The 19888-nt window shown below is 35.8% G+C and overlaps 1 protein-coding gene across 3 annotated transcripts in view; it reads left to right on the top strand.

Moving 5' to 3' along the window:
- The window catches only part of tox (thymocyte selection-associated high mobility group box), a 50382-nt gene that overhangs the window by 23911 nt on the left and 6583 nt on the right, over nt 1-19888 (top strand). For all 3 annotated transcript variants that reach the window (XM_014018954.1, XM_014018953.1, XM_014018952.1), the window contains 5 exons: nt 1563-1673; nt 6615-6899; nt 15725-15970; nt 18198-18422; nt 19741-19821. In XM_014018954.1, the coding sequence (XP_013874408.1) occupies nt 1563-1673; nt 6615-6899; nt 15725-15970; nt 18198-18422; nt 19741-19821 (948 nt within the window). The remainder of the gene's footprint in view (nt 1-1562; nt 1674-6614; nt 6900-15724; nt 15971-18197; nt 18423-19740; nt 19822-19888) is intronic.

Genomic DNA, 19888 nt, shown 5'->3' with positions numbered 1-19888 from the left:
TATATAATTTAAACAGGACACAAATGCAAAGACGCCAGTTTTGATCTCTAATTAGATATTAAACTGTAGCATTACGTTATTTAGGAATGTTGATATTTTTGACAATGGAGGACCGAAACTGACATAATTAAAAATAAAAGCAGAAATAAATAGATGGCCCAATAAATAAACAAAATACACTTAAAATGCACCAATTAATTATAAAAGGGAACTTTACCTCATGTTTTATAATCTAATTGACCTTTATGCACTGCTCAAAAAATAAAGGTAACAGTCACATAACACAGCTTAGACCTGAATGAATGAAGTATTCTCACTGAATACTTTGTTCTGTACAAAGTTGAATGTACTGACAGCATGTGAAACTGTTTGTCAATCAGTGTGGACAGTTTGATTTCACAGAAGTTTGATTTACTTGGAGTTAGATTGTGTTGTTTAAGTGTTCCCTTTTATTTTTTAGCAGTATATTTATTTTTCCATCTTAGTTCCAACAAATTGTTTTTAAAAATACATAGTTTTTTGTTTTACTTTATACTGTAGATGCATTTGTTTATTAGATTTTTTTGTTTTGTTTTCCCCACAAGTCTTATTTCCATCTGTTGTATTTACATTTTTATGTTTTATGTTTTTACTGTACTTTATGCTTTTCTGCCTTATATGTAAATAAGGTGGGGTGCCCTTCTTGGGTCAGCTCCTTTCCTATTGGTCAACAGACAGGAAGGAGCAGGAACCATGTGCAGATCGATTGTGCTTGCCTGTTCTACTGGTCGTTTTAGGAGAATGCATCTTATTTGAGAGGAAATCTGTTTGCAGCTTCCCTTCACAACTCCGAGACGGCTCTATCCATAACTAACATAACTACCCTTCGGTTGCTAAACTGAGACCATTTATTGGTGCATTTTAAGTGTATTTATTTATTTACTGGGCTGTTTATATATTTCTACTTTTATTTTTAATCATGTCAGTTTTGGTCCTCCATATTGGACACCCCATTTGGGCCCCTGCCATTCATAAAGTGAAACAAAACATCCACATATAAACTTTTTTTACCGTTATGGTTGCAAAGATGAGCAAAGATTATCAGTGGTTATAAATGGTTTCTTGAAAATTAAAAACTGTCACCATAAAAGTGTGAAAAAGCACAGCATTATGGTGTTAAAAAGAGCTTGGAAATCAACTTCCTCCTTAATAAAAGTCATATCWGTTTTTTGTGTATTTTCTCATTGCAGCTGTACATAGTGTTAGTGTGGCTGTTGAGGAGGAAATATTTAGTTACAGTGTGTCTCTCTGTGTAGCATCGTCTCTTCCTTTAAGTCAGATCGGCTCAATATCTGTTCATGATTGCAGATTTAAAAGCAATATTCGTTTAGAAAACTGAAACTATTTTAACCTGCCTGTAGGAGACTGTGTGTCTTTTTGTGTGAGCTTTTCATGGGGAATTTCTCTGCCTTCCTCRTGTTTTGTCTTTACTCCTCTTCATGGCCTTTTTGTTTGACCCCTGACCTCTTTCTTGCCCCTGGTCTCATTTCAATCTTTGTTTGTCTTTGTGATTCTTCCCACAGTTTCGTGTGCCACAGCCCCCTCACCCGCTCACCAAGGTGACGCCACCAAACCCACCCTCACAGCAGTGGAGGAGGGACGCACACATGGCCGACGTACATCGTCTTCCCTGGGTGAGTGCACACCGAAATGCAACCCAGTCAGTGCAGCTCTGATCTGGGCCTGCAGCTTTCATCAAATCAACCTCAGCTTTAATACAGACAAGTGACAGCAGCCGCTTTTCAGACTTACAGATGTGGACCTGCATCTGCAAGCAAGGAAAGTGTTTAATTAAAATGTATTTGACACACAGTCATCCTCAAGAATAAACAAGTTGTGTGGATTTTATTTCAAGTTCTTTGTATGTTCATAAAAAAAGCCCAATGATGGAAAGAGTTTTTCTACAAATAGAAAGAAAGATGTCTGTGCAAAGGTTAAAAGAACACAGTAATTAAAAGAAATAATAAATTATGCATTTTGGAATAAATAACTCAGAATTAGTTGGGTGTCAGCTAAATTTTATTTCTGTGGGGTTATTTTTAGCCATCTGTGCTTGAGTCTTTTTGTCTTAATGACAATATTTTAACCACCAGGGGAAAAGTAACGCTGTAGTCAGGAGTAGGAAAAGAATTTACAGCTTTAAAGTTTATTATCTGCAGGTGGCAAAGGTGTGAAAATGGTAACATTTTGTACTTTCAGGAGATAAAAGCAACAGACTGCTGTGTAGCTCTTCAGCTCTACAATGTGTCTGCTTTTATTTTCCATGTTCCTGTGCTTCATGTTGAGTTTATTTTACCTGCAGATAATGAACTACAAAACCCTCACATTCAGCAGGGTATATGTGTTGAGGTGGTTATGTTTTACCATTTTATCTAATTATCTAAAAAAATAGTTACAAAACATGGCTTTATTCTTGTATCACTGGCTTGATTTTTCATTCTAACTCACTGAACCATCTTTTAAATGTCACAGGATTTAGAATTAGGTGATTKTTTGTTTAGTCCCCGGTTTTTGTGGTGGAGATGCAAAAAGATCAGAGATGAGAAATTCCAACAAATAGTCCCTGGGGAAAATGTCTGTCGTCAAAATACAGAAATGGTAAAAGAGGAGAGAATGCAGCCATGGGGAWGAAATAAAATAGTTTTATAAGACTTTTAAGTCGGGGAAATCAACAACATCTGATTGAGTGTTAATGAGCTATATATTCATTTTAGTATAGGGGTCCTGTTCTGATTTGACCCCATATAAAGTCCCACCTGGACCCAGATCAGTAAATCAGTTTCAGTAGAAATGTTTTGTTCTCTTTTACTTGCGCATGTTTTCAGGCATTTAATGTAATTAAATTTAGGGGGTGTAACTTTTCCAGCATTTATGATAACCGACTCCAGGTTCCTGTCTACGGTCCGCTTCTCTCTGCTTCTCTCCCTCTGCAGTGAGAAGCCAGCCTGCAGGAGCTCAAGCCCAGTAAAGCATTATCATGGCTGAAGAAAACCAGCATGACTCTCGCTAATAAAGAAAACTTAAGAGGGAGGATCATATATATTTTTGGGACCAGATGTACTCTTCTGTGTTCATTCTTCCTGTGGACAGTTTTAAACTTTAACTTCTTCAGAGGCAGCTTTTAAAATCTATGATGTAAAAGTTGTTCTAAAATTAAACACAAACTAAACAATCAGACCTGAGAGCACAGGAAATAAATAAGCACTGAGAGTGACAGATCAACTCATTAACTGTCTAACATCAAACATAAATAGATTTTTTAAATGATAGTCAACAGAAACATCCCTTATCAACTCAAGGAGTGTTTAAAGAACGTCTAACTGCAGTGACTTCATGATGGTGATGTTTTCAGGTGAACCAGGAGGGAAAAAAAGGAAAACAAAAAAATTAGTTGTTTTTGTTGTTACAGGAGCTATAGATGTGTTAAACTTGTAGAGACATTACAATAAACATAAACTTTAAGCGATATTGAAAAACTGTTAGACTGTCCAGGGCATTTTAAAAGATTAAAAAAAACTTTTTTTTCTTCACAGATTTACATAATTTATGTAAATGTGCTGAGAAATGGAAGGTTTTAAAAAAATATCACAATACGTGTCAGACATTTATGATCAAATGTAATTTAATGACTTTTAGATAGATGTTCTCACAGATGACTCACGCACCAACTGCAGATCGGTTCGTCTGAACGCTCGTCACAGAATGCCTTATTACTCAGGTCCATATGTGCTTTTCCATATTGCACAAAATGAACACTGAGGTGTGACAAGTGCAGTTGTGATGTGAACACAACACGTGTGAAAGGACTTAATCCTGACTACATTAGTCTTTCCAGAAGCTCCCAGTGCACRAGCAAAAGGCTTTTGTACTGACTTGAATGAGAGAGCGAGGAAGAGGAGTAATTTATGCAGAGGCTGAAGAAATGATAAAGTAGGAGAAGGAGGGAGAGTGAGAGGCAGACAGAAAACAGACATGCAGTGTAATTTATGCRGAGCGCTGAGCTCCATCAGGACAAACTGTGAGACCAGGAAAGAGATTTTGGACTTGTGTCTTGTTTGGTGTGATGTTGACGTCCAAGCTTAGAGTCACATTTTACTGATTGCTGGGTGACACTTTTCACTACTCTTCTTTAGGCTTTATAAGATGTGTGTAAACTCATTATCACCAGGAACTGGCAAAGATGTTTTTGGTTGTATGTGGGTGATCATCATTTGTTGTGTTGGCAAAATATCTGATGAACCACTGGACGGATYCTGAAGAAACTCAGAAAATACTCAGGATGTACTTATAAACGTTTAGAGTCAACTCCTTCAAGATGGCCACCACAGATAAGTGACTTTAGAAAACACTAAACTGGCTATAACCTAATCATTTTTACAAATGTTAAGTGAGTATTTGGTGTGGTGGTAGCTGAGAGTCATTCCCAACACACATACATAATGTATGTGTAAATACATTTTTAGGTACCTTCCTGTATATCGTTTAAATATAAATCAGCATTCTGCAGATGTTTGCATGTCATTCCAACAATGATTTTTTGCTTTTGTCTATGTAATCATGAATACATTAGAACTTTTTTTTGATGAACATAATAAACAGTTAATAAATATTTCATAAGCTGACTGAGCTATAAACATGCATCATTTTAGTTAATACAGGGATTGTAGGTGGGCTTAGAGCTTTGAAAATACTTAGAATTTTATTGTACATTTTCTAGGTTTTGAAAATACTTGAATTTATAGTTCTCTCTTGAAACTGTAAAGATTTTTTTCCAGGAAAATTAGATCTGAGTATAGAACTATCAACATCTCATTTTGTTAAATAGAAACCCAAAGCCCAAAATGAAGTTATCTTTTATGACACTTATACAAGAAGAAACTAAAATAATAAAAAAAGACAAATAGTGCACCTCTGGTCATTGTATTGGTCTTTGTTTGCTCATTAAAAGTTAATAAAACCACTAAGATAAAAAATGAAGTTCSCACTGTTAACAAAATGTTCCCTGAAGCTACTACATATGTTTTTACTTTTTAAAAATAGTTTCTATTAGAGAACAGGAAGTAAATCTGATCTAAAGATTCATGATTGCTCACTTGTACAATTATCCATTTCTGCCCCGAGGACTAAACATGCAAAATCAAGTCTCTAAGCTGCTTTTAGATTATATCTCGTCCTGCTGTGTACAGTTTGGTCTGAAATATTTATTTTTGCACCATTAGTCTTTTTTATACTCATAAAATCCCAAATGTTAAAAGAACGTTTTCCAAGTCAGAAATGTGTTAAAAGAAAAGCTAGCTGTGGTAGTAATTCCAGTTTTGGGGTGTTTGTCATTCAAGAAGAAACTGTTAGATATGCTTCGTTTGTGAACATGCAAAAATGCTATGAAACACCACAAAATTACAAAGACACCAAGATGGATTTTTTCTTAAAGCCATTGATGTTGGGTCTGAAAGCCCAATACTAACTTTATTTTCCGTCTTCCACAAGTTATTTTAAAGCGGCAAAACTATCAGATAAGAGTCGTGGTTTACCACGGTTGCTGTGAATTATAAAACGATCATATATAAATGTAATTCAATCTCTAACTCATCACTCAGCTCTCAAGTCATGCAAATTATAACAGAACACTGCGAGTGGGCTGGAGATAGAGCAGAAACGAGGGAGAGAAAATGTAAAAGTGAGAGATGAAAGAGAAATTGAGGATGAGATTAGGGGAGCAAGTGCAGAAGTGAGGGGTTTGAAGGAGAAGGATGGTGAGAGACGAAGAGCAAAAGAAAACGAGATGGAGAGACTGGTGTGGCTAGCCAAGCAGAAAAGGCTGTCAGTCTCTATAAAAGATCTCCTCTGTCAGATTAGTATGAGAAGGCTTCTCTAGCATTGCCTCTTTCTCTTTTTCTCTCTCCCGTGTTCTTTCCCCTCACTCCTCTTGCATGATTCTCTCACTCCATTTCCTTCTTCATGTCTCCATCTCACGTGTCCCTGCGCACAGAATCGTATACAAGACTGCTCCAGATTTTTGCTTCTGCATGTCAAATTAGTGAAGATGTATWTTTTTCATAAGAAAGGGGTTGATCTGTTTCTATTCTTGTAGACAAACTATGTTCTTACAATTAAATCACTGTAGTGTTATGCAGCTGAGTAAAGGATTTGTTGAAAAGTATTTAAAACAAATAGGCTTATAATTAAAAGTGATTAGTGACAGTTAGTCTGTGATAGAGGAAAAAGTGGCTGCATGAAAAACACAAGGCGGTAGTTCAGACTGGATTTAAACTGAGGAAATTACAACAGGCATTTTTAAAGAATCTCTCCATCTATTATCTCTGACAGTAATGTTTCATGACACTTCAGTCTCTTACAGTCCTCTATGCAACAATTCTTATTGATTTTCTCCAAGTTGTCACTCTGCTGAGGGCAACATTGTCCGTCCACCCGAGCTCTGAGCACGACTTTGTCCCACATCACTGGAGGCAAACAAGAAATGCTGTRTTTGATTTCTAGGAACGTCATTTTAGTGAAAGTGCTGAACTAAAAATAGCTCTGATCACATTTTCTTGTTTGTGTGTTTTTGTTTGTAGTCCTATCCAGTRAACGGTTTGGGCGATGATGACTTCAACATCCCACCCATCACTCCCCCCACCTTGCCAGACCACATGCTGCCCCCTCACCTGCCCCACGATTCTTCATCCGGACTGTATCACTCTGTGGAGCCCCCGTCCAGTGCAGCTCCGCACCACCACTACCAGCTGCAGGGCGGGGAACTGCCTGGCTTGCCTGGCAGGCAGGATGGAGCTGCTGGACTGAACCAGGATGGTGGCACATTCAGCCCAGGTGGTGGACCCATGACCAGTACTCTGTCTGTGGTGAGTGTTCCACAGAACCATGGTTGTTGTGCAGTATTACTTTTCTAACAGTTGTGTGTTCTGAGCATTCAAACTGCATGAACTAAAACAAAATACATTAAAGGGATCTACAGTTAGTTGTAACATTAGACTTTATTTGACAAATATTTATTTTAACTGTAAAATAAAGACTGTAAAAATACTGCAGGATGTTTTGTTTTGTAAATTTTTAAAAATGTATTTTAACATGGACGGAGCAATTTTAATTTACATGCAAAGCATTCTGGGTGAATGATGACGTGGATAGGTCCTCGGTGTGAGCGAGCTATGTCCACCCTGTAGCATTGGGGCTAACACTAAAGCTAGCAGGCTAAGCTGAGGTTCTTGTTCCATGAAGCAGCTCTGTTGTCCTCCATCBATATTTTCAGTTMCAGGCTGAGTCATTTCTACCTTCTCCTCTCTGTCAACGCTCTCTGGTTTCATTTAAAAGAGTCRATCATCAGATATTGTCCAAGATTAACCTTCAGGGTCCATACAAAGCAGTTGATGAGTGATCATGTGGTTGTTTGACATTCATTTCTTCCTGCTACAGATATCCATCGTTATATGTCCTCAAATCTGTCCCGTTAAAATTGCACAATTTTCTTCAGACAGATTTCTTCATGGAAAAATGTCTGTTTTATCTCCATCCATGAGCTTTTGGCCATTTGACTCGTTATAATTGTCTGCTTCTGGGTACAACAGTCAGATTCTAGAAGCAAGTAGGTTTTTTAGTGTTTTTTTTTTTTTTTTTTTTTTTTTTTAAGCGAGGAGTTGAAGCACTTTTGACCAATCACACATTAACTTCTCATTGGGGGGGTCAAAAACAATTTGAAATGTGGACTTGTCAGACCCCAGGACATGTTTTCTGTTTCTGTCAGTCCATCTCAGATGAGCTCAGGTCCAGAGAGTCCGGCAGTGTTTCTGGATGTTGGCTTTGCTTGGTAGAGTTTTAACTTGCACTTGTAGATGCAGCACGAACTGTGTTCATGGACAGTGTTTTTCTGAAGCGTTCTTTTGATGATATTATTGACTGTAGATGATGAAATCCCTAAACTCTTTGCAATTGTACCTTGAGAAACATTCATAAGCTGTTGGACTATTTGCTCTTGCAGTTTTTCACAAAGTGGTGAACGTCACCCCATCCTTGCTTGTGAACAGCTGAGCCTTTCAGGGTTGCTCCCTTTAAACCTAATCATGACGCTCACCTGTTTCCAATGAAAATGTTCACCTGTGAAATTCTCCAAACAGGTGTTTTCTGAGCATTCCTCAACTTTCCCAGTCTTTTGTTGCTCCTGTCCAGTTTGAAACACATTGCAGTCATAAAATGCAAATATTTGCAAAAACACCCACAGAAAAACGTTTAATTTGATCATTTTGAACACTAAATATTTAAGTCTTTGTAGTGTCTTCAATTAAATATAGGTTGAAAAAGATTTGCAAATCACTGTATTCTGTTTTTATTTATGTTTTACACAATGCCCCAGCTCCATTGGAATTGGGGTTGTAGTTCTCTGTAGATACATAAATGGAAATTTGCTATCATCAGTTATTCTGGTACCACTTAGATCATCTGGAACAAACTGCACAAAGATGAGCAGCACCATGTTAACACTCTTAAAGAAGTAGTTTAGAGCATTTCGATAAAGGTTTTGACACCTGCTGCCTCCATTAAATCATTCATGACTGAAATAATTGAAAGTTTGATCTGCTTCATGTGACTGGCTGCTTCTCTAACAGGGAGAGAGAGCTGCACTGAGTTGATCTGATTCTCAAAAGACAGATATTAGATTGAACTATTGGTTTATTTATTGATCAAATAGACTTTGACTTCACCTGCTGGAAGGTAAATGAGAATCTGAGATTTGAGCCGACAGCCTGCAGTGATATTTTACCTGAATTCTTTTATATTGTACCCAGCACAACTGTGTGAAATAGCACATTGCCCCGGGCAGTGTTATTTGAAGGCCAGTCAGAGCAGCTGGTCAACCTGGCATTTGTTTCAGATTGAAGTTAACATTTCACAGTAAAGTGAAAATCTTGCTTTTAGCTGTGACATTCAGACGTGACAGACTTTGTCATACAGTAAAGAAATGAAAGTTATGCCCAAGACTTGCAGTTAGTTTTCTGTCTGTTCACGACTGAGCCAGAGGTATGTAAGTGTCGGTATCTGTAATAAAGATCACTGCTGTTTTGATTAAGAAGGAAACTTTCTCACCTCCCACTCTTGATCTTTCAGTTCTTCTGACTGTTTCCTTCATCTCTACAATAAATGGGACTGATGAAATTTTAGTCAAAACAAAACAAAAAACCTAGAAGTTCTCAGCCCTGACTTTAGCTGATTAGAATGACWATAAAATACTACAGAAATTACATATTTACTTTAAATTCAGATATTTTTCCCTTTTTGATTGTGATTAACTTGTCTGCTAATTACAAATCATGGAGCTCATTATTTTCTTCTGGAAAGGGAAGGTTTTATTCATTTATTTTTTTGCTCAGCCTCAGCCCTATGTTTTTCTCTGTCTTTTTGAAGAACTAGACCTCCTTGTTATATTTTCATACTAACATACATTTTACTGCCGGTCCATGAATTATTGTTGCTTAGCAACCATGCTGGGCTCAGCCTAATCGGGTTGGGTAGAAATAGGACCAGAGAGACTGAAGTCAAAGTGTGCGTTTATTATTCTAAATGGAGCAAGACTCTTCGGTTGTCATTAAATTGAAGATGCCGACTGCTCTTTTTTAATTTGCTGTTGCTGCTCTCTGAATGTTGACTGTGGAAAGTGATAAATGCTTTTCTGCTGGTGGGGTTTTGATTGTAGTTTTCTAGTTTAAGTTTAGAATTTATGATGTGCTTCTCTGGGTTTTTTTTTTTGATACATAGCAGAAGAAAAATATGTAGGTTGTATTTTTGCAGGTTAATTGACAACATCTGTTGGACTGAAGCTAGCCTGGTAAAAACCATACCCTTGTCCTTCACTTTGCTTCGTACGAGGGTCTGGACTTGCGATTCTTGCTGGAGGCATGGCCTCTTTTGAAGTTTAAAACTACTGGATCGGTTGGCTGTGACGTTTGTAGCCAGGTCCACTGTGAAGGAGGCTAAGCTAAGAAGCTAACAAGAAATTGCGTGGGCTGTAAACAACCCTACTGAGGAAAAAAGTACCAAGCAGAACGAGACAACTGTAAATGAGAGCTGCTGCTTTRTCAGACAAATTTAATTTAATTTGGAAGCCTTATCAACACAGACTGGCTTCATTCACTTCCTCCACTGCCGTATGCTAAACTAACTAGCAGACACTGCGCAGAACATCAACGTCGTTCAAAACTCCGCCTTCTGTTTGCTGATTGGCCCAGGCATAATAAACTACAAGCAGACACTGCGCAGAAAATTGACGTTCTGTTCTCTGATTGGCCCAGGTAAAATAAACTACAAGCAGACACTGCGCAGAAAATTGACGTTCTGTTCTCTGATTGGCCCGAACAAAACTCTCCTGAAAAAATGCTTGTCTATGGGAGAAATCCCAGACGGAGCAGTTTGTCTGAAATAAATTATCATCATCAACATCATCAAGGGAAACTAGAATTGAGCGGAGCTGCGTAGGAAGGCAAGGGCCAGGCTAGACTGAAGCAGGTTTGCCTGTGAATTTAAATGCGAAAGGAAAAAAAAAACACATAGAAGAACAACATCGTCCTGCAGGAACTTTAATCTAAAAGAAATAAAACAACAATCTGAGGACATTCTATTTTACAAAGTACTTAGACTTTACATTTTCTTAAAAAAACCTTTCTCTACTTAAATAATTTTCATCCCAGCATGGCAAAAATTTAAATGGACGTTACGGAGTTCTGGTATATTTGGAATGGATGAGTCAAAACAAGTTCAGAAAATATACAAAATAAAAGTTTATAAAATTAGATTCAACATAAAATAAGCCATCATCAAATACCAATCTTTCATATTTGTAATCTAAATTCATCAAAGCTTTTCCATGTTTGAAAAATGTCTGTTTTCCACCTAAAAACTGCAGGAGCGTTCAGCGGCTGGTTGTGAGAGAGTTTAAGAAGCCCTTACTGCTCTGTCAGCTTTATTCATYACAGTCAAAATGTGTCCTAAACAGTCATTTTGGTATGAGAGCATTTCAGTGTGATTATTTATTGTATAACAGAGTAATTCCAACTTGTCTTGAGTAAAAGGAAAAACAGATTGAGTTACACAGCTCTCCTTTTCATTTCTGAACATAAACCACAGTGCAGACATGAAGCGACTTCATGCTGACATGAGTCAGTCTTTACTCAGACATCAGGGGTTCTCCCATCACCCCTCTGCCTATTCACTCACTCACAGGGAAAACCTGATGCACGGGTTTTAAAATATTTTCATGTCYGACTTAGTTTTGAGGTTTGGATTGTCTTTAGGTACTCGAGCCCTTTGATTTGACCTTCTGAAATGCCTCTTCTCTATACTTGTTCCTTTTCTGAATATCTTTGCTACATTTTGATTTTATTGGCACATTTGTCATCATAGAGTTTGTCATTCTGAGCTGGCCCGTAATTATTTTAGGAATTTAAGACTTGGGTTTCTTCAAAGGAGTTCATGTCACCTGCTGCCTTTTGAGTTTTAGACTAACATCATCTTATTTTGAGAAAAAACTGTTATATTTGTTTTGGTCAAACCATGGTGATAATGTTATGCACAATCTCATGTGATAATGTATTAGATGACACATTTAGAGTATTAGTTATGAATGGCTCTCAGCATGTCTACTTTTAGCTCAGTAAATTTGAATGATTTATAGCTGTTTTTGTGTGGGGGAGTTAAAGTCAATTGGCAGCCACCTTAACTACAGGTAACCTCAAATGTTAATCTGTTGCAGAGGTATATCCAATAATTAAACTTTTAGTAGTTTCATTAGAATTTGTCCAGCGGTGCTTGAGATATTTTGGCAGCAGACATGATCAAAAATGTTATTGCATTATCACCCACCTCTCTCCTTTTTGCGACAATAATAATAATAATAATAATAATAATAATAATAATAATAATAATAATAATAATAATAATAAACTGCTTTTCTTAAAGAGTTTTGAAATTGTTCATTTTACCTAATCCATGAAATTTTTAGTACATTAGTCACGTTTTATTCATTTAATATTTCAGTTATGAATACACAGTCATGACGTCTAATGAGACCTTTAACCTTACTGGCAAATGAATGTTTTTTTGCAAGTCAAGGTCAAACCACAGATTCATTATTTCCATCATCGGCTAAAAGCTTTTCCCATGTTTGAGACGCGTCGCTCTGTTTTCCACCTAAAYACCGCAAGAGCGTTCAGCGGCTGTTTTCAGGTAACGTGTTCTCGAGAGGGGCACATYGCCCCAGACCACATCCGTACTTGTTTAATGCGTACTCAGAGGAAACTCTAAATACGACACCACCATCCCTGTCCCGTCTTCGTATTCGTGATGGTAGGTGTCAACGTTCCCCCGCTGAGGTTAGCGATGTTAACTTTTCTTTTCCTGAGAAGTGGACAGAACAGAACTAATGGCTGACTCACTTCAAGACTGCTCATATTGGAAATGCCAGTTAAAACCGAAACGGTGAAAAATGATTACTCTGAAAAAAAAAAAACTTTTTCCCACTTGTCTAATTTATGCTTTAATGTATAATATGTAGTATTGTTGCAGTAAGTGGAAAAACRAATGAACCATTGTTATGTGTTTTGTTATATTTTCAGGTTCTATGGTTTTATGTGAAATGGGAGCTGGGGATTTACGTGTGGTTTGTTTTATTATGTGTTTTAATGTGTCTGAGCCTCTTGACTGAACCAGACAATTTTCTATTACAACTTGTGACAGACAATAAAGTTTTTTGAGTCTTATCTCAAATGTTTTTTAACTTGTAAAATATTTATAATAATCACCCAGAAATGTTGTTAATTTCATGCCACTGTGCTCAACAATATACAGAAAGTTATTATACATTATTATACATTTCAATAATAATATTTTGTATATCTTAGTATGAATGTGGCTTACTATAAATATATAAAGTTACTTATATCAGCTACCAATCTATTTCAAATTAATGTTATTTTGTCCGAACAAAATATTTTTCAATAATAATATTTTGTATATCTTAGTATGAATGTGGCTTACTATAAATATATAAAGTTACTTATATCAGCTACCAAWCTATTTCAAATTAATGTTATTTTGTCCGAACAAAATATTATTTCATATTAATATTATTTTAGCTGAACAAATCCAGATCTTCTGAAACTTTTTAAACATTTGCAGTATTAAGTAACTTCACAGTATTAACTACAACTAGTCTATATAAGTCGTTATTTACTTTAGCCAATATTAAACACCTTTATAAAAAAAAAAAACTGCCATAACTGAGTATATGTAAATTAATGTATCTAAAAGTTATTCAAGAACATAATTTAGGGCTTTGTAACTTCAGATATGTTTTTATCAGTAGTTTTTAAGATGTTTTTTTCCCGAAATCACATTTCTTTGTGTCTTTAAACTACGTATTTTTGTTGTGTTTATTGTCAGACATCATTGCATTTAAAGGTCACAGAATGGTGCACGGTTATTTGCTTTATTGTACGGTAGCTTTGATTTTTAAAATAACATTGATCGACCAGATCCTAAATCAAAGGTGATATTTTTCTTCCATTTTCTTTATCATCGTTTCAGGAATCCTTCCATTGTTTTATAAAGCATTATGCATTCATGACACAGGTGTGACAGTAAAAGTGTGGACCAGGCTGTCTGGTCACTTTATACCCTGCAGTAAACACCGCTCTGATAAATTACCAAGCCCCTGGAGGCACAGAGAATAAACCCGAGTGTATTTGTTCAGTCTGCACCTGTGGACTCGTCGTCTCCTCCAGATATGTAGCCATTTCTCTAATGGAGTTTAAAAAGCTTTATTGATGTACTTACACATGAGTGGGAAATGGCAATTGATGTTTTAAATGACTTCTGATCCTGTCTTACCTCAGACCTGTATTTCCTGTTGCCAGGGTTACTATCAGATTTCATTATTAGTGAATCCTTTACTGTTGCACACCGCACAAACCCTGCCAAGCAAAGACAGACGTTTCACAGCTGAATCAGGAGCATGTTGTTGTGCACCTCCAACACCCTTTCAGTCCTGTGTGCAGTCTGAAATTTAAACTGGACTTGAAACCCATTTATCAGCTACTTTAGAGACACTTAAATGTCTTTTAATTTATTTTTATTACCATTTATAGGCAGGAGAACTGGTTGTAAAGACAACTAGCATGCAATAAATTTAGGTACAGTGCATATACAAGTCCAGTATAATATGCAAATAATCTTGTTTTTTTTTTCTTTCCCATCTCTTCTGAAAAACGTTACAGCTGATTTATTCAGAAGATAATGAGGACATATGAAAAAGCATTTGTTGATATTCATGTCAATTTCCACTAATTATGTTTTGGTTCTTTTTGGATCCAGACACTGTGATGGTCTCTTTCCCAAATGAATTAGTTTCTAAATTCATTCTGTTGTTCTCTTTACATGTAATGTTTAATCACTTCAGTAAGTGTATTTGCAGAGGTTTATAGTTACTAAGTGCATTTACTTTGTTACAGTACTTAAGTACTTTTATTTATTTATTTTTTGAGGATTTGTAATTTTACCAATTATTGTTTTAAATAGCTACTTTTACTTTTATTTTGTTAAATTTGAAAGCAAAAATTATACTTCTATACTTTAAAATGTAAGACCTAGTTACTCGTTACAAATAAAATATGTTTGAACTCATCATGAAATCATCATGTTTCTGCACTTTAAAAAATGAAGTGTTGAATTTACTCAACAAAGTCATGTCAACTGGCTCCACTAAGCCTAGTTGAGTAAATTGAACAAAATATATACACATACTGTATTACATATATATTATATTATACATATATTACTCAGTTTACTCATCCTGGCTTAGTGGAACCAATTAGGTTCAGTAAATTCAACAGTTTGTTTCTTAGAGAGTGTGTAAAAGTACTTTTACTGTCCCAATTTTTGTGAACAGTTTTATGACTTTTACTGGAGTAGTTTTCTCATCAGTGAAATTTATTTTCTGTTTATGTAATTTTACTTTTACTTGTTTGTTTGTTTTTTTTTTCAAGTACTTTATAGATATAGACAGTCCCCTTTGCATTTGTAATAATACAACCGGTCAAAAGAAAAACACAAAGTTGTTTTAATGTGGATTTTATTCATTATTTTATTATTTGTAATGTTACACAAATTCTGAAATGTTTTTGGTAATAAGCTGTTATGATCAATATGTGTGTGGGATTAATATTATATGCATTTTAATCATTAACATGCATTAAAACTTTATAGATAAATTACTTTATTTAAAGAACTGCTGTTTTAATGTGAATGGGAAAAATGATAAGTAGGAGGAATGCAGTATGCCATATAGTTTTTGAAATCTAAATTTTATCTGACAAATATATTTGTATATTGTCTGATTTACTAAAGAACATTGTGTGGTTATCAGTAGGCTGCAGTTCATGACAGGAAATCAGGAAAATGTTTGTTACTTCAGGCTTTGGGCTTCTTGTCTTTTCAAAATGACCCAACTTTTTTTAGATTTGTGACACTAGTGTCAAAATAAAGGTAAAATACTTGTGGCTTTGTACAGATATGTATGTTGTCTTTACGTGAAAACCAAATAGTACAAACTTCTTCTGAAGGACATGAAAATGTAAACATACATCTAATTATTCTGTCATTATTAACACCTCCTGTCTTTACTCAGATGCAGCAGATGGTGAACTCAGACTCTCGGTTCACCTGCAGCCAACAGCCAATCAAAGCAGCACTCGGACCCAGGAGCCAATCAGGCCTAAACCATCAAAACCAGTTGTCTACCATCAACCAATCCCAGCTGGGGTTGAATGGGAACTCCGTTAACCATAACTCCCCATCTCCTCCTGGAAGTAAATCCACCACACCATCTCCATCCAGCTCAGCACATGAGGATGACAATGATGATGGACTCAGGGTAAACAAAACAAACACACACATACAGTACACACAAATGCACAGAAACACAGATCCTCTTGACTGTGTGAGTCATTTTTGTCGTGTTTCACCAAGATATACACAGTGAGATATGAAACTACCATTATTGATTTACTCTGTGTGTATAAAGTAAGGGATTATAACATTATGTGTCATATATAGAGCCATCCACTGGAAAGAAACCAGTTACCTCACTGTTAGCTGCCCCACAACAAAACAAACACGCTGCACTAACAGCTCTCAGTTTTCTGAGGAAATGAAACTATTACTGCTGAATGTTTTCACTGTAGCTGCAGAGAGTTAAATACAGGTTTACTGGCTTCAAGTCTGGCAGAAAGCAATAACAAAATAGAACCACATACTGTAGCACCTTCACAATAAACTYCTGAACATCTAAACTGTGGTTGTTTTTATACATTTACATGTTCACCCACACTGGCCTGTAGCTCTGAGTAAACATAAGCAARTTTTGTGTTTCAAAAACACTTAAATTCAACACTAAATTCAAGTCAGTTTAGGATGCTCGCCACGGCTAATCGATTTAACCTTACACAAAAATGCTTTTTAGTCAACAAATTATATAGATATAAAGCTAAACTTGTGTGCAGTACTAGCTGACAGTCATGTACTACACATACACAAACAGACACGCGCACACACACACTGCACATGTTGCCATTTTCAAGGTTAAACCACAAACATATACCAGTAGTGTCTTTATTCTTCTTATTTAATGAATTTTATTTGAGGTTATTCTTAGCTGGTTTGATCTTGCTGGTTTTTCATCAACTTTTGTTGCAATAATGTCAATGTTTTCTTTTGGTGGCACTAATTTTATCACCTTTATTTTATGAACCTCAGTCCTTTAGACACTTTCAGTGTCAGTCTGACAGTTTTTGACGTCTTCATCAGAGTGAAATTAGAACGACACTCTGACATTAATAACATGTTCAACGATGTAACTCTATATTAGTGTTTGTTACATTTTACTTGTAGCTGAAGTCTAAGCTGTAATTTTAGTCTATTACTCCTGGGGTTGTGGGGAATATAAATTTAACAGATAAGTCATATTTAACCAGACCTGAAACAAGTACGAAGAAAGCAGATGTTTCAGCCACTACGCTGACCAATAAAAATAGTTTGTTTCAACTGATTAAGAAATGTATAAACACATTATTTTACATTCTTGTTCCTTAATCATTTCAGTTTCTGGCTTATTTTATTTATATGAAACAAACTACGAAGTTAAGATGGTAACAAATGAGTCTGTTTTCTGTAGATAGATTAGATTTTTTTAAGAATTTTAGAACATTCTAAAGGAAAGCATTYAGTTTAAACCAAGATGTCTATTATTAAGTTTTGATAATGTATGTTCCTAAGCTGTTGTGCTCTGACAGTGGTAGAATAAAGTTTATAAAACAATAAGTTTGCTTAATTTGCAGTATTACTAAAAGTTTGCATCAGTTTTACAGATTTCTATTATATATTTGTTTGTTGCAGTCTAAACTTACTGCAAACAACACTTATTTATAATAAGGAATAAAATGCTGCTGGGACAGAAAAGCACAGAAAACATCAAACCAATATAAAATGGTGCATGACTGTAAAGAATCAGACACCAGGAGAACATCATCAGATCAGAGATGAAAATCTGACAGAATAAAACAAAATAAAACAAGTATTTATTCATAAAGGGAAGTAATAATTTACAAAAGACAAAACCAACAAGCAACATCAGGTAAATCAAAATTAACCTAAACCCCTGTCCACAAATAAAATAATTAAATGAATTGAATATAAAGTATTTTCATGTTGTTTTATAAGTTGTAATTTGTGTTATTACCAGATGAGAGTAGAAGCTAATTGTTGCTGACGTGCTGCTGTAGTTGTGGTTTCATGGAGGCAGGAGGTGTTTTTAAAGTTTTAACCAGAGGACTGATCAGTTCTGCTGACTGGTGGGGAGTTCCCCATCATTCGTCTCTGCAGTCGGCTCATTAAATCGATAACAGCTGAAGTCATATAGAAGTCATAAAACAAGCATCAGTGGCAGTTTTTATGGTAATGTCTAGTGAATTTCCTTCTTTTCATTAAACTTTCATTTCAGGCGTTTTGTTTTTGTTTCMGCTTTGTAAACAGTTCCTTCTCTTCATTTGTTCATCCCCACGTCTGTCTTCAACAGTTCATAGTTGTTTGTTTCTTTTTGACAGGGGGAGAAACGACCCGCCACCGTCGACATCTCAAAGAAACCCAAAACGCCRAAGAAAAAGAAAAGAAAAGACCCCAATGAGCCGGTGAAGCCGGTTTCAGCCTACGCCTTGTTCTTCAGGGACACCCAGGCCAACATCAAGGCCCAGAACCCCAACGCCACCTTCGGGGAGGTGTCGAAGATCGTGGCCTCCATGTGGGACGGCCTGGGAGAAGAGCAGAAACAGGTACAGGCGGTTCTTAAACCAGTTTTGAATGTTGAGTTTGAAACCCCTCACTTTGTCATAACCTGATTCTGTCGACTGTGAGTTTGTAAAACCACAGATTTGTTTTAGCTTTTATGAACTGTTGTGGAAAATAAAATCATTCACAGCTGCTGAGGAAAAATTATGGATTCCTGCTTCTTGTTCAGCTCCTTCATTTCACTTGATCAAATAGAGGAAGATTTATGTTTTTTAATTATGAGGAGATTTATAGTTTCATGAAACAGAAAAGAGGACAGTTAAATGTGCTACATCTCATTTTGCTTTTCTGATCAATCGAAATATTTGAAGCCTCAACTTTATCAATAAAAAATAGTTTTGCATCAGTCAGGATTCAGCTTTCCTGTGAAGCAGCTGAAATATATTTTTATAGAAGTCAGGCTTGATAATTTTCTTTTAATGAGGTGATAAAGCTGTAATTGTTAAATATCCCAGAAATTGTTATTAATTCTTAATATTTTAGCCATCTGTTGCTGCTAATAAGGCTGTCTTACAAAAAAGAGAAATATCAGGCAGATAAATTAGATTTATTTACCTTTTTTATATTATTGAGAAATGTAACCTCAAGCCTTTATTGTTCCTTGGTGGGACAATAAAGGCTATTTCTATTCTTCTATTCTAAACCAAACTTCTACAAAACAATAAGAGCTGCCCAGAAGTCTGAAAGAAGTTTGACGAATTAGAAAGTGAAATAAGAAACATTTAGTAAAAAATATCCAATTATTTAGATATCTTTTTTACATTATGTATTTCTTTCTGTTCTTTTCTATGTTTGAATTTCTTATTTTTAAACTTTATTTTCCCTTTTTCTGGTCTTATTTTCTGCTTGTGAGGTTTGATTATCAGAATGTTTGTTATTACAGACACTGATGGTTTTAAGAACAGATATCTTTAACTTATCTCCATACATCCTGTATGTCAAACTGTTAAACAAAGGACCAAAAAATCTAAATATCTCATCTGTAATTAGAACATTGGCTGCATGTTTGTACTTGTCTTCAGTAAAAACATGATGTTTGTGGCAGAAATCAACAGTTTTATTCATGAAGCTGGAACTGTCAGTTATTACTCCTCAGAGTTTCCAATAAGCTCAGAATCAGAGGATTGATGAGTGTTTTAGAGTTTATAAGTTGTGTGTTTTTAGTTTAAAGTGTCAGCTGAGCCTCATGATACGTGGTATTAAAAGAATAAATCCAGTGTTTACAGCTACACTTTACTGACAGCTGGTTGTGTTTAAATGTTGAGAACTTGTTCACGTCTTCAGTAAATGTTTGTGTTTCAGGTTTACAAGAAGAAGACTGAAACAGCTAAGAAGGAGTATCTGAAACAACTGGCTGCCTATAGAGCCAGCCTGGTTTCTCAGGTACACACACACACACACACACACACACACACACACACACACACACACACACACACACACACACACA

This window comes from Austrofundulus limnaeus, unplaced genomic scaffold (genome assembly GCF_001266775.1).
Source record: "Austrofundulus limnaeus strain Quisiro unplaced genomic scaffold, Austrofundulus_limnaeus-1.0 Scaffold206, whole genome shotgun sequence".
In the NCBI taxonomy this organism is placed as follows: domain Eukaryota; kingdom Metazoa; phylum Chordata; class Actinopteri; order Cyprinodontiformes; family Rivulidae; genus Austrofundulus; species Austrofundulus limnaeus.
The sequence above is the reverse complement of the archived record's forward strand: the minus strand, read 5'-3'. Positions and strand labels throughout refer to the sequence as shown.